Raw genomic sequence first — 15,384 nt, forward strand, 5'->3', positions numbered from 1 at the left:
TATCTAGTTAACAGCCTTACTGAGCATATACTGTATGTTCTTTTTCTGCATCTCCCTGCTTCATGACACCGTTACACACAAACATATTTGGACGCTGCCCACTGCAGCCACAGTCTTCTACTAAGTCTTCCCACGGAGCAGCTGCTCTGGAGAAATGGGGGTGTGTTGCCTAAAGTCACTACAGCAGTAGTTGTTGAGGTAGGGCAGAGTGTTCCTCACTCATGCTCTTTCCCTCAGAGATTTGCTCAGGTTTCGGACCAACAACCTTCAGATCACAAGTCTGCTCTCTTTAGGCTACGAAATGTTGCAAGACAAAGTTCATGTCATGAAAAAGAACAACCAGTGTCCCAGTAGGTCTCACATTTACTTTCCGTGCAGCAGTTTTAGGCTTTAAGTCTGAATGACATCACAGATTAGTCTTGGTTATTGGAGAAAGTTCATCTTTACAAGTATTGGTAGAGTTGTAGACATAAAGCAATGGTATAGGCATGTAGATTCTTACAAAGAGCAGTATTTTCTGTTTACTGACTTTCTGTTGACTAAAATAGCTGTCTTGAAGAAAAGTTAATTCTTTATTTCAAGATGTGCATTGTGGTGTGATGCACATTGACCAGCAAATACATTGTAGGACCTGGGATAAAATTATCAGTGTATTCAAATTTACTAGTAAAAAAAAAAAAAAAGTAAGTTGAGGTAGTCAAGAAGCCTAACTAAAAGACAAATGTTTATTAATACCCTTCAGAAGCAGACAATATGTCTCTGAATATATGAAAACAAATGTGAAATCGTTTTATTTATTGACTTTGCCAATGGTGAAAAGAAATAGCCAATATAGGAAAAAACAAGACATTTTTTAACAGCAACCTGTGCGAACCTGCGCGAAAATTCAAGATTTTAGTCCAAATATTATATAGGCTCATTTGGAGATAGATAGATAGATAGATAGATAGATAGATAGATAGATAGATACATTTTGGTTCTTTCTTCCGACTAGTTTGTAGGACATTCAAACACTAAGATATCTAGATAAAAAAGAAATACAATCAAATAAAATGAACTTTTCTTTGAGATGTAGTTGAACTATGGTCAATTCATCGCAAAGTCTGAGACTTTTTGAACAAGCAAAGTCGTTGCCGATTGCTATGGGAAACACTGACTGGCTGGTTTACAGAAACCTAAACATCAGCGCGACTAACAAACTGAATCATGAATTTGAATTCCCAACTCATCTAAATGTTTTGCTTATGCAGAACATTTTAAGCCCCCAATGTTAGTAACGGTAGGCTACTAACGTTTATGTTACAGCCTATTTATTCTAAAATTTGAAATCAAAAATAATCTCATACGCCTCTGTCAAGACGGAGGGATATTTCGGCTGATTCTCAAGTACAAAAGACATTTTTTTTTTTTCTAAAATTTGAAAGAAAGAATAAGAAATACTTACTTTTGGTAGATAACGGCAGAGCACCAGCAGAAAGAACATGTTTGAAGCATCCATCCTCCTTAGTTTTGAAATGATTTCTATCAGGACTCCTTGCCAAACTCGTTTGTAAAATGTGAAGGAAGGTGTGTGCAGGAACGGTGTGTGTGGGTGTGTGTGTTTGTGTGCGCGCGCGTGTATGTGTGAAGTAAAATGCTGCTTCTGCTCCATCGGACCGGAGTGGCTGTGCTCCGCTCTGTGCGCTGGCTGCATCTGTTTGACTGTACCCGCCCATTAGCCATTCACAAGTCTGGATGGCTTGTCCCGGGAGACAGTTTGTTAACACTGCACGGTGTCTGTGAAAGGCTGCTGGCGGTGGACTAATGCGGTTTGAGAGGGATCTGGTAAGTAAAAGGCCATCGCGTTAATTCTTGGCAGAAGTGAGAGTGTGTTATTGGAGCAGCAGCAGGGATGATTGTGTGTTGTTGTGCGACCCGTCAGTCCGCCAGCTCAGGACCCCGAAATAGACCTGGGACCTGTAGTTGGTGAGATTTTTTCCCATTTGAGTAGTTTTATTATTACAAATCATTTAGTATGTTAGTTATAGCCTACTGTAGGTGGGGGAAGTGCAACCTCTCATCAGAAAAGTCCTTCATTCTGTCCTCTCAACTTCTAGTGAATGAAATTCCACTCAAATCAAAGTATTCCTTATTTTACCTGAGGACCCTCTGGAGCCCCCTCAAGGACCCCTGGGGATCCCCGGCCCCCACTTTGAGAACCGTTGCTCTAGCCAGCAGTTGTCCACGAGGTCTATGAGGCATCAATACAGTTATGAGCTTTCATTCATAATCATCATCAGTTGAAGTGCAATATTGTAGCAAAGGCAGACAGGAGAGGGGGGTCTTGCTTGCCAACAGCTCTCTACTGTGGCAGCAAGGCAGCATGATAAGTGGAACATGGGCAGGAAATATAGAGATTAAACTGTTTGATTTCTACAATAAGGGTAGCCTATTACTCAAATTGCATTGTTGTGTTTCTTCACACAATCACTAATACATAATGACAGCCAACTGGGAATGTGAGCACAAAATGTCATACAAATTCTTATCAAATGTCACTAATACACCACAACCATGCTGGGAAACACTACTCAAGAAGAGAAGGGGGTGAAAGACTGAAAGACAGACATTTGTTTTGACCTAAAACTTGAGTGACTTTTACACAAAGCAAGTCACCATGGCCAGAGAGGAGAAACCCAACATCTTTACTCAAGGGCAGTGACGGGACAAGTGGGCCCAACTGCTTTTTGAGTGAAAGGAAGGGATACAAAAGTGAACAGCTTGGTCCTTGCAGCAGCACCAGTGTCCCCCAGTCCCCCCAGATGTTCAACAAAGTGTCACTTGCCTATTTAGTGCATCTCCACAGATGTAAGTTACCCCAAACCTGACCTTAGCCTAACCCCAACCTTGACCTGACCATATTCCTAACATTAACCCTATTTCCAAAATTAACCCTAGCCCAGACACTGAATATCTAATTTTCACACAATTATCACTTTAGTATCACTTTAAACTCGGTAGACTTTTTAGTGACACATATAGTCACTTGATATGAATCAACACTGGACTATCCAAATAAAGTGTGACCACACCATCTATTGCTGTCTGGAATTTAAGAGCACTCACAGTTGACTGGACAACGCAGCACAGCTCCATGTTCAGCCTCTGTGATGGGCTGCATTCTTCCTTCAAGGCTGCTCAGTGCATTTTCTGAAAGCATACCCATTAATAATAGGTATATATATATATATTGTTAGATAGTAGTTCCCACACGTTTCTCAAGCTTAACACAAAGAATGTGAAACGTGGATTTATTTGACTCCAGTGTTTCTTTTTCTTCTCTTTTCCCTTATATGTTTTTTTTCTTGTTTTGTATATTAGGCTGCTTGCTGTGTGGCCATACTTTACCTATTCCAAATGTAATTTGAGCAGTGGGGCTATTATGTTCAATTCCATTTTGCCATAATGCCTTGAATCCCGTTGGAGGACTGCACCATATAGTGGTTATTATACTGAAGGTCGCTTGGTCAGATGTGCTGACCTAAAGCATGTTTGTGTGTGCATAGTAGTACCTTGTAGCAACTGATGATGCAATAACTGCTGAATAATGTAATAACTTGTCCAAATATAATAAAAATGTTGCTCTAAATGCCTAAAAAAGTTAATAAAACCTATTTATGTAATAAATTGCCAGATAATGTAATAACATCACATTATTACATTAACCAATTACATTAGTCAATTATTACTTTATAAGGGCAGTGACATAGTTTTATCAGATGATGTAATAAAAATACTGATTAGCATTCTTGCAAGATAGTCGCTACTATTATTACATCATCAGTTAACCATTGTTACACCCCTTATGAAGTAATAATCACCATGTGATATAATGATGTGATCTAATTACATTATATGGCAATTTATGACATTTTCAACCCATTTAGAGGGACATTTCTTTACATTTTGACAAGTTATTACATTATCGAGCAGTTATTACATTATCAGACTTCATGTTGCTACTGAAGCACATGTGTGTATTTTTTGCTGTAAGCTGGATGTTAATATTGATATCACAGGAATCTAATTTTCCTGGCTTCTATCATTACCACAAAGATGTTTATACATACTGAATGGTCTGTCCTAGGCCATAAGCATAACATGTAATTTTTTTAACGAAGCAGTATGTCCTTTTAGCCACATGGCGGAGGGGATTCAGATCTCATTACTAGAGAGTTTTGATTTGTTGAACAGCTCCTCTGTTCACCAACTGGGAGGTTCAGCTTTCAGAAACCCCACATGCAAACCCTTGGATCAAATATGATTTGGGCAGAATGACAGATTAAATCCCTCTATGCTAGATCTCGCTATAATCTTGATCTTGATCCTTAGAGCCCATGCTGTTAAAAATCTAGATATTCTCTACTTGATTACACAAACTAATAAACCCATTTAAACTCTCATTAAACCCTATGAAATGGATATCAAAGAGCAGCCTTTGTGGCGAGGAGGTGATTTTGTAAGTCATTAGATAGAAGAAATCTATAGTTTCCCCTATGGAGATGCATTTCAAATAGATGTGACCTTTACATCCCAAGGGATGACATATTAGACCACAGAAGACTAAAGGACCCTCACAAAAGATTTCTATCTCGATAAGGTCAACAGTGTTTCTCTACTGAATTAAGCTCAGGGTATTAAGACTCAGAAGAAAGCAGACATCTGAATTGTATCAGACTGGGTCCACATTGGAGAGGCAATGGGTGATAATAAATTAGCTGAATTATTCACAAGCGGGTGTAAACTGTTATTCTGGGTCCCAGAGAAAGCGTGAATAAGATATAAGAAAGAGAGGAAGCTGAAAGAGGGAGAAAGGGACAGTGAGAGAAAACGAGACAGTTGATGTGGTTTATATAAATCCTTTTCATCAGTGTTAATCTCGATGTTCATCTGTTTCAATTTAGAGTTTTGATGATTATCAGTGAAATCCCTATCAAATATTAACCCACCTTCTTAATCTTTTCATTTCACCTTCTTATTTCTGCCAGTCACTCTGTTACCATGTCAGCCATATCACTGTATGGGGCTGATCTGTAGGTGGACCAGCATACATACAGCATAGAACATATTAACAGAAAGTAATATAAAATGTAGACAAAGGTGTTTAGGGTATGACTGTATTTTGATGCTCTCAAAGTGTGTCCACATTTCACATGTTTGTACATTTCAAACAATAGTGGAGGACAATTAACAGTGTGAAACCGGGGTTGCAATCTGACCGTCACCATCATAACCCCAGCTATTATGCCCGCACAATAGTTTTGCAGTAGTCCTCCCACCACCGTAGCACTTGTTCAGCAAGGCAACATCTCTCCCCTGCATCCATATAAGACCTTCACCCAGGGGTGCAGGTGAGGGTGAGAGGATTAGTATTGTGTGTCCCATTGTCGCCTTGTGATTCAAACACATGCAGGCAGGACGTTAGCCAGCTGAGCCTGGCCAGAGTGAATAGAGCCAGAGGAAATTGGAAGTGAGTTTCTACACCTGCGTTTTTTGTTCAACACAAAGATCTATTACATTAGTAACATCCCTTTATCTGTGAAAATTTTAAAATAATGAATAGTACATTGTGAATTCAGATCAAGTACATGATAGTCAATCATGGTTCTTGCATTGAATTGAGAACAAATAGCCTTAAATTAAAAACAAATGAATGGGCAGTCCACAGCCTATAATTTGGGTATTAGCTGTTGAGCTACGCTGCAGAGAGATACGGAGGATGACAGAGACAGGAGTGACAGCGCAGCGTGAGCCAAGGCTCAGATCGATGCAGTTTGAAGCGAGCAGCATGCGCTCTAGCAACACCAAGCTATGCCTCATGACTGACTTTCAGTTTTTCCTAACATGATGTATATCAAGCTTGATAATTCTCCACGCTGTGACAAATTGTGAATATTGTCCCAATGACTGTTGCTGTCAGTCACATCTCCATTCATCTTGGACTCTCTTGTTCTTCTAATTTGGACCCCAGACACTTTTGCTGGCGGAGAATCTTAAAGCTTATTGAATGCGAGAAAAAAGGAGGAAGAACAATCACGAGTGCTCGGCCCTAGGGCTTTTTCGCATTATCAATCCAACGGTCAGGGATATAATCTCTACATTTTTTTCTTTTCCTGGGAAATTGTAGGATCAATATGGCATTATGTGAGCCTCTGCAATCAGGGATCAACCAAAAGAGATTAAAATGAGGAAAACTCTGTCTGTCTGTCTGTATCCATTTTGCTCCTCAATGGGTTGGCCAATCAATCTGAAACTGCACATGGGCATTGAGCATTGGCATAGGCAGGGACTGACGAAGCTGATTTTTCCATTTTCCCAAATTTACGCTGTTTATGCGCATTTTTGGCAAGTCTGCTCGTAGATGTGGCACGCGCATCCCCAGGTATGGACTAGTTTACATGAATGAAGCAATTTATACAACCATTAGCAGTGAAGGCAATAGTGATGAGTATAATTTTTGAGGCTGCCCTCAGGTTGATTCACATGACCCAAAGAACCAGGCTGTTGCATTCTGGGATGCGCTCAGTAAGCAGTTCTAACTGGATCCCAGCTTTTCCAGGAGACAAATAAATAAAAGCCTCTCTTCCCTGCTGTAGAGATTACATTTCATATTATTTTGTGGCTGTATGAGAGGAGAGGAACTTGTGAACCACAGAAACAATGAAAGCAACCATGTACCTTTTTTTTAAAATCTCTTTTTATCCCTTTTATCTCAGGATTTGTTGATATTGATGATGTTGCATGTCCACACACAAAACTATGGGCAGAGTTGGCTGTGTTGGATAGTGGACCTAACTGTAGAAATTGGTAGAAATTGTTTACTATAGGAGACCTTCTGAATGTCAGTAATGGTTGCATGTGTTTATGTCTGGGTGCCAAACCTCAATCTCCGGTGTTCTGCATGGCCTGGCAGCTTAGATCAGCCCTGTTTGCTCTAATCCTTCCTCGTGTCTTAAATGGTAGTCTGCAGTTTGGCTTGGCTGCTGTGCAATGGTGATGTGCTGAACACTGCTGCTAACTTTTGGCAGCAGTGAGAGTTAGGAACATATGGTCTCCAGCCAGTTTACACATATATGGAGAATCACAGAAGGTACAGTGTTGCTAGAATTATCACATTGACAGGTGACTTTATTTTCTCTGTGGCGAGGTGGAAGATTAGTCTGCCAGCTGCAGTAAAGCCACTATTGTTGAATTTTGGTCTGTCTGCCTGTCTGTCACTCTGTCACTCTGCTGCCTGAACCAACCTGGCACGAAGCACACCCTCCCTTCTTCACAGATGGTTCATATGTTTGACCGGCAAACAGATAAACGCACACAAACATAATCAGCAACTACTGATGAGCAATTTGAGCCAGGGTGGCGGAATGAATGCCGCCCTCTCTAGCATCCCTCCAAGGACAAACAGCAAGCCTGTTTAGACCTGGTTCATTTACTCTGAGCGTGCACAATTTTGCACTTCACAGTCATGAAACCGTAATAAGGTGTGTTTATTTATGTGTGGTAAAAGCAGACTGTTGATGCTGGAAGGAAGGAACTGCACGCTCTTGTCGCTACTGAGGTGCTGTTGACACTGGATGGCCTAATAGCCTCTTGTCCTGTGGTAGAAACAAACCATGAGACTGATCTTCAATCAGCACAGGTTTTTTTTAAATGGTATTCTCGTAATTGTCCTGCTAAGCTGAGTGTGCTGAGACACAATAGGACTGGTGGTTGAGACAGTATCTGTGACTTGGTCATGGTTGATTGTTGTGAAAATGATGCCTGGACCCGACGGAGAGCGAAATGATTGCAACAAAGTCAGTGTCACTGTATCCTCTTCCAGCAAATTCATCAGTGCCTCTAGGTATGTGGATTAGTGTCCCAGTCGTATTTCAGAGAAAAGCTGTGTCAGACTCTGACAGAGTACTGGTCCTCACTCACACCTCCCAGAGGGAAATTGGCTTGGCAGAATGCTATTTCATACTGAGACCTCACCTTTACACCCAATATAATGATTAAGTTTTTGGAGTGCAAAATGGCATTGCCATCAAACATAATCGAAGTGCTTCAGGTTTCACACTGTCTGGCATAGAAGTAATGTGGAGCAAAAGAACTTTGAAACTTCAATTTCAGTGACATGGCTCTTGATTTCTTGCTAGATATTAAGTTTTTATTTTATTTTATTTTTTCAAATGATGGTATTAATGCTTGTAACTGCTGGTTTGATTTGCAGGAGCAAGTAACAAGTAGTCCAGATGGAACTGCAGAGGAGAAAGATATAGCAAAAAAACCTTTTAAACAGTTTCAGTGATTTTCTTGCCGGTGTTCAGGGATCTTGCCATTAAAAATAATGTTACTAATGCTTGCAACTGTCTGTCTGTGTGTGTGTGTGTGTGTGTGTGTGTTTGTTTGTTTGATTTATCAAACAGGAATTAACAAGTAAACATTTCATCCCCCACAAATGTTGCAGGCGACCTCTTGGGTCGATCAGTAACAAGATACATCATTAACAAAATCAGTGGTGTAACAGTTATCGCCTTTGAAAGTTTAACATTTTGACCTTTGACCTTACTGTATATAGCATCTCCATCAGGCCAATCAGTTCAATTTTTAAACATCGGAACACTGTGCTAAATGTATCATCCCAAGTTTCACCAAAATCACCCTCCTACACATGTATACAGTAAAACAGGCTAGACGTTTTTATATATTTCCTGCGCTTCACATGGCCTCTCCATTTTAATATCCCAATAATCTCTTATTCAGATACAATGGAGTGTGTCTTTTTAAACTGTCCTTTGAAGATGCTCTGCAAGGACACCTGGACAGTTTGCTGAAAGTCTTTGTCCTTTAGCCTTAATTTGTCAGAGCAGTGATCAAATCTGGTGTGCCCAATGTCCAGTTTTGCCACATCTCCTGTCTGAGCAGCTTTTGATTTTCCCAACCACCTGCCAGATGAAAACTTACTAAAATTATATAGCTTCATAATTCTTTACTACATAATAAAATCAGACACTGTCAGTAGCCCTTAGGAGAAGCAGAGTAGATATATTTCAGAGATTCAGAGAATTAAAGTTGTAGATCCATCCCCCCTGCATAATTTAAAGCAGACTCACAATTTACCAAGTTTGGTGAAATAAACTTGCTGTTTACTGCTATACAATGGGATATTGTCTCAACTACAATGTGACACCTGTTTTCTTGGGTCAGGTCCGCCGGTGAAGGAGATTTTTAAAACTGCAGAGTGTCAACAAAGTTGTCCAGGAGCTGCAGACCATCAGGAGAAATCTGTGAGGGGAAGGAAGAGAAATGGCACAAGAGGGGATTCATAAAACATAAAGTGAAAGGATTTTTGAACTTAAACAATAAATCTGAAACTGCCCACGCTGAACCTTTGGCCTGACACATACAAGACCTGAAGATGGACTGCCGACTTAGGCACAGCTTTGAGACAGAGTGTTTAGACACAGGTATTGGTATTTCGAGACCGCCTCAATAAATCAATGCTGGTCTATTTTAGTCTACTTCGACAACGGCTCTACCTCTCTCGACCTTGTATTGCAGTGACTGTTTCAAACGGAATGCTTTTGAGCAGAAATGACAGGATACTGCAATCAGAAAACCCATGTGAGAGGTTGACAAGACCGTTCTGAGTCATTCATGGTCCAAGGTGATACATGTCAATAGCAATAAAAATGTTGATCACCATATACACTTGCTATGCCACATTTCACAGTAGCTACAAGAATAATTCATTCATATGATAGCCCACTTAAACTGTTATATTATGTATGCATCATTACTTTGAACCTGCAGTATGCGGCATCAACATGACTCATGTTGGAAGAACAGTACAGCACCACTGGTATAAAGTATGATTGACTTTTATTGAGATTACATTTTAATTTGTTTTGTGTACTATTGTTCCCTCTTTTTCAGTTGATGTAAAATGTCTATGAAAATATATGATTGTAAACATTGGTTTTCTCATGGAGCGCTCGTGTCCAGCCTGTAATGGAACAGGATGATGTTTTCTGTGGGTGAATCTGAGGATGAGTGGAAATATTTTTGTGCAAGTAAGCTTAAAATGGGAGCACAGCACTTGTCACTGTTGGTGAGTCTTTGTTTGCTGCCACTTCGGTGTCAAACCAACAGACAGACTCACTTACTGTATGCAAGCCGTCTGCATTTTTAAGTGTAGCATGAGTAGAGCAGCTGTGTTGCGTAGGACCAAACGATATTCCAACATTTTCAAAATAAGACTGTTTTGCTGTTTTGCACAGCGATGACACAATATGCTTATGGGATTGTCTAGTATAATTACATCACTGCTGGGAGCAGTGGGTCAGAGCAGCCGATCCGGGGAAATGAAAAGAAACATTTACAATTTTGACTGCAGGCATGTTTCAGCCCCCGCCACAGACAGCAGTTGGAACCACAGCTGGTGCGAGCCAAAGGCTGAGTAAAGAGATATGTTTGCAGAGAGACATTTGTACTTTCTGAACTGAATATGAACTCTGCCTGCCTGAGCCTATAGCTGCAGCGCTGCCTATCATACGTGTGATACGGAGAACCAATGCAGCTCCCAGGCAGTGTCTGTTTAATTAAAAAAAACCTGTAATCTCTTTACAGCCCAATAACTTAGGTCAAGCAAATATACAGAGTATGATTAAAAATAAAGGAGGCACTAATATAAAGACTTTGCTTATTATTGATAACTCTGGCTCCGTGAGTGTGAGTGTGAGTGTGAGCGTCAGTGCGTTTGTCTGTGAGTGTGAGTGTGTTGGAAATGTGATGGACTGGCGACCTGTCCAGGATGTTTCCCTGCTTTCCACCCAGTGCATGCTGGGATAAGTTCCAGCTTCCTTGCAACCCTGAATGGGAATAAGCAGGTATGGAAAATGAATGAATGAATGAATGGATGAATGAATGAATGAAAGATAGCTCGGTAATAAAACTGGGGTGTTTTTTGTGTTTGTTTTTTTCAAGCATGATTTTGGTGAGTGATAATCAACAGTAACACAAAGTTTTTGAGTGATCACTTGCACCCTTTAACTTCATAATGTTGGTGAAATAACATCTAGCCATTATTTCATAACCTCAAACTATTCCAGGAAATGCATCACACAGCAATGCACAACCACCCTACATTCAAGTTATTTCTTTTATTTTGACCATACATTGTACATGTTAAGTTTAGGAGGCATTCAGCTGGATCAAGGGGCTGAGATTCGAGTGCTAATTTGGATTTGTAGGGTTAGGGTTAGCAGTTTTGCTGCATCTAACGTCAAAAGTTAGCTAATTAGGTTAGTAGAACAATTGTCATGGCGTCAAGCTCTCCCAATATCCGTCTCAGTCAAGTGAATTGAATTAGTGTCTGCAGAGGCTTGTGACTGGCTGCATCAACAGTAAGTGCTTAATTAGGGAGACTGGATTAAATGAGTTCATCTGGACCAGTGCATAAACGAACCACTAAATTGCTTCACCACAGCCCAAGAACAGTATGCCTCATTAACTCCAGCTCTGAAAATCAATGCCAAAAATTGATCCATTTCAATATTAGGACACTGAGCATTGCTAGGTTCTCTACATTTAAATGCAGCACTGCACAGTTCAGGGGAAAAGATGAGGTGTGTAAACAGAATATAAAAGTACTATGATTCACCTATATGAACACTGCAAGAGGCGCCCATAAGGAGGCATCTGAATCATTTAAGAAATAAATGTTTTATCACTTTGTGTACAGTCAAGTGTACCTTTATCACTTCTGTGGATATATATTGTTCACTGTGCTGGGTATCTGTAACTGGTTTCCTACCCCAGTGATCACACCTACTGCTCTTTGATCTTCACATCAATTGGATTAGCCGGATTACATGCAGGATCGATTTTGTTCTGGTGCCAAAGAACGGACTGAGGAGACGGAGGCCTGCTAGAATATTTAAACATCCTTCTGGCTTTGTCCAGACAGAGAAAGACTGTTGGTCCCTGGTCTTTTTCTCTCCATATGCATCAAACTTTTTGTTTTTCTTTTCTTCAGTAAAGCCTTTTATTTCTTTTCCTCAGTATAAAACTCTATTGAAATACTTGGTTTTATTCCAGCAGTCCTTTCTGTTTCCAACACACTACAAGCCATATTATTTCGCTGAAATTAAGAGGTGTCCGTCAGGATGTGCATTTCTGTCAAAAAGCCACAGCAGGAGGAGCATCTGAGGAAAAAGCATCAACAATGTGGCTTTACCACAAGAGGCATGAAATAGAGAGGTAATCCGACTCTAAGCTTGATTTGAGAGGCTGCTGAAGTCACATCATGTTGCAAGCAATCAACCTCTCAGCACTAGTTCAGTCCCTATCCCTCTATTTCTCTGCTCTTCATGTCAAGCACTCCCATCATATTGTAGTTTACATGTGTTCAATCACAAACAATTTACAATTCACATTGAACTTTCTCTTGGATCAAAGTCCAACAAATATAATTAGTTCATAACACTTTAAAAGATTGTTGGAAAATTGCTCAGTGTGTATGTATGCTTTTACTTTACTTTTTTTTTTTCTCTGAAAAAATCCAACTGAAATAACACTGCCTCTTTTGACTGAAATATGTCAATACTCTTTCCTAGTGTTGTAGTCGAGACCACCTAAACCGAGACCGAGTCAAGACCAAGACCAGAGCGTATCAAGTCCGAGTCAAGACCAAGACTTTGAGGGGCCGAGACCGAGTCAAGACCAAGAGCGAAGGGGGGCGAGACCAAGTCAAGACCAAGACCAGACCAATGCGAGTCCATTTTCAAGACCATGTAATCAGAGTGATGGCTCAACATTTACACCATTTCTCTGCTAAAATTCAAAAAGAAAGAAAGCATTATTTAGGAATTTAAGTAAAATACAAATGGATGTACAGTATGTACTCAGTGACAGAAGGCAATCCTTTGAAACATTGCAATTCGATTTCACTGACCTTTGGAAAAGCTCAAGACAGTGGGCAGAATGAAACAGAAGTGTTAAAACACCCTGAGCAGATAGCTTCACTAAAACATTCAAAATTATTATCAGGTTATAGCTGACCCTTGCTTTTATGTCACAATGTATAATTATTTTGATTCCTGAAATGAGAAGAAACATAAACTCACTGTCATGTATAGGCTACAAATTGTTTTTATGTTATAGTGTTTTGACTTTGACCAATGTGACAACTTGCCCTGCGCTCCCCTACTCAATCTGCCAGAGCCCTGCTGTGCAGACGAAAGTGAAACTTAAAATTCCACAATTTACTCGCCTGTGTTAGGTAACGGTATAAACAGTAACCTGATAACACGTCTTCTGCTGCACTACAGACTTTAACGGTAACGTTATTACCTTGTGGAATTTAAGCCTAACATTAGTGAAATTATAATTTAACCGATAACTGTGTCGCAATGCTTTAATGCAGGCGTTGAATTGAACGCGCCATGTGCCTGTATGGAATCGGTGCTTGTTCTTGGAACTGTTTTGTAAAACTCTCTGTGATTTCTGTAGGCAAATTGTATTATCTCATTCTCTCCTCCTCAGCTCAGAGGGGGGTGAGTGAGGGTGGCAGCGTTTAATGGTTAATAAACTTTCAAACTTAAAATAAGCCAAGTTATCGGTTGCAATTTGAAGGGGAAAGTTTTATATCCAATCACAGTAAAAAATAAATAATCAGACAATGCACCGGCAGGTAATGATGTTACTGCACTTGTGGTCTCGACTGGTCTTGAAATAAAATTCCGAGTCCTCTTTGTCTGAGACCGAGTCAAGACCGAGTAAAAATGCAGTCGAGTCCGAGACAAGACCGAGACCATCACAATGTGGTCTTAAGACCGGTCTCGAGACCAAGACCGATCTCGAGTACTACAACACTACTCTTTCCACATCTGAAAAATGCCTTTGTTTAACATGTGCTGTATATCAGACACAGTTTGAGAAAAGAATAATGATTTAAAATGAAGGCCAGAGCAATTGAAATTTTAGTTTGGCACACTCAATCCATTTTCTTCGATTTTTGCCTTATCTGTGAGTGCAGTGGCGGTTTCATTGAAACGTCTTTCCAGTCACGGAAAGATGTTCCATTCATGGAGGCTTTCTATTTAACACCAGGGGAGGCTTTTAGATTAACTGTGTTTCTGGATAACTAGCCATGCAAATATACTTTTTTGAATTTATTCAATGTCTTCTTGTTCCTGTAACATTGACTTGGAGATCAAGTCAAAAGATGTAAATTGGCAGACAACATTTTGCTGGTAATAACATAACATACCCACACTCATCTTCACTAAATTGAATGGAACAAATCAAGACAAAAAATAACCCTGAGAACATAATTTACTGATCTAACAAAAAATCAGATTTAACAAAATACCATTCTGAACATAATCATGAACCAAAGAAGAGTTTGCCCCACAATGTGATCTGTGACGCCATGTTCACCAGTGCATCGCTCCACAGTGAGTCAGATGGGAGAATGAGAAGGTTACTGTGGCAGCAGCTAAGATGAATTTCTGGGTTTGGTTCAGAGCTAATAATACTACAATATCATAAACCTCACTAGGATCTAAAAGCTAAAAAAAAAAAAAAAAAAAAGTGAGACTACAGTTCTCTTATCTCTCTGTATGGATGGGTACAAAGCCTATAGGCATAATATCTATGCAAATTGATGATGCCGTGAAAATGAATTTACCAGGTAATGAATATTGTTGGCATAAATAATTTATCTTTTACAACATTATCTCCCCCCCTTCATCCATTATTTAGTTTAGATTGTCACTCCACAGTACATGGCAGAGCAGACAGAGCGGGACAGAATACTAACTTGCATAGCCTCTGTATGAAACGACTATTTCTCAGCACCAGAGACAGTGTCGCTCTAAAACATAATGATCACAATCTACCCATCATTCTCACAGCATATTGAAGACCTTGAGATAAACTCCAGCCAACTGCTGCATCTTTTCACAACCTCCTGCTTAGACAACAGGTTTCCAGCAGGATCCAGTTTATCAAAGAACTCGCAAGAATTGATTTAACAGCATCTCAAATCAAAATGCGTCAAGGACAGTGATTCATTCGTTTTTCACACGCACACAGAGAGACACACACATACGTATACATAGACACACACAAGCCCTTCGTGTCAGATAAGGGCATGCAGCCACAGACAAGAGAGAGCGATCACCAGGCCATTGAATTACCGCCCTTGCACAGCTGACTGCCTGCCACTCTTCAACCATCATCACCATCAGTGACCGAGCCCCTAGCTTGACCCGAGGGCTGGAAGATTGCTTGAGCTACCTGTCACTTCAATTGTGTCACACCAGTAGATGTGCACCTACTGGCTTTACCGTCCCTTGC

General features: G+C 40.2%; 1 protein-coding gene across 1 annotated transcript in view; it reads right to left on the reverse strand.

Moving 5' to 3' along the window:
• vipr1b (vasoactive intestinal peptide receptor 1b) overlaps nt 1–1,498 on the reverse strand; it is a 42,108-nt gene extending 40,610 nt beyond the window's left edge. The window contains exon 1 of the mRNA XM_071541920.1: nt 1,445–1,498. Within this exon, the coding sequence (XP_071398021.1) occupies nt 1,445–1,498 (54 nt within the window). The remainder of the gene's footprint in view (nt 1–1,444) is intronic.
• Nucleotides 1,499–15,384: the final 13,886 nt, after the last annotated feature.

Source organism: Centroberyx affinis, unplaced genomic scaffold, assembly GCF_046629955.1.
Source record: "Centroberyx affinis isolate AG114_WGS23_722 - 3 ecotype Tasmania unplaced genomic scaffold, CSIRO-AGI_Caff_v1 ptg000224l_1, whole genome shotgun sequence".
Classification (NCBI taxonomy): Eukaryota; Metazoa; Chordata; class Actinopteri; order Beryciformes; family Berycidae; genus Centroberyx; species Centroberyx affinis.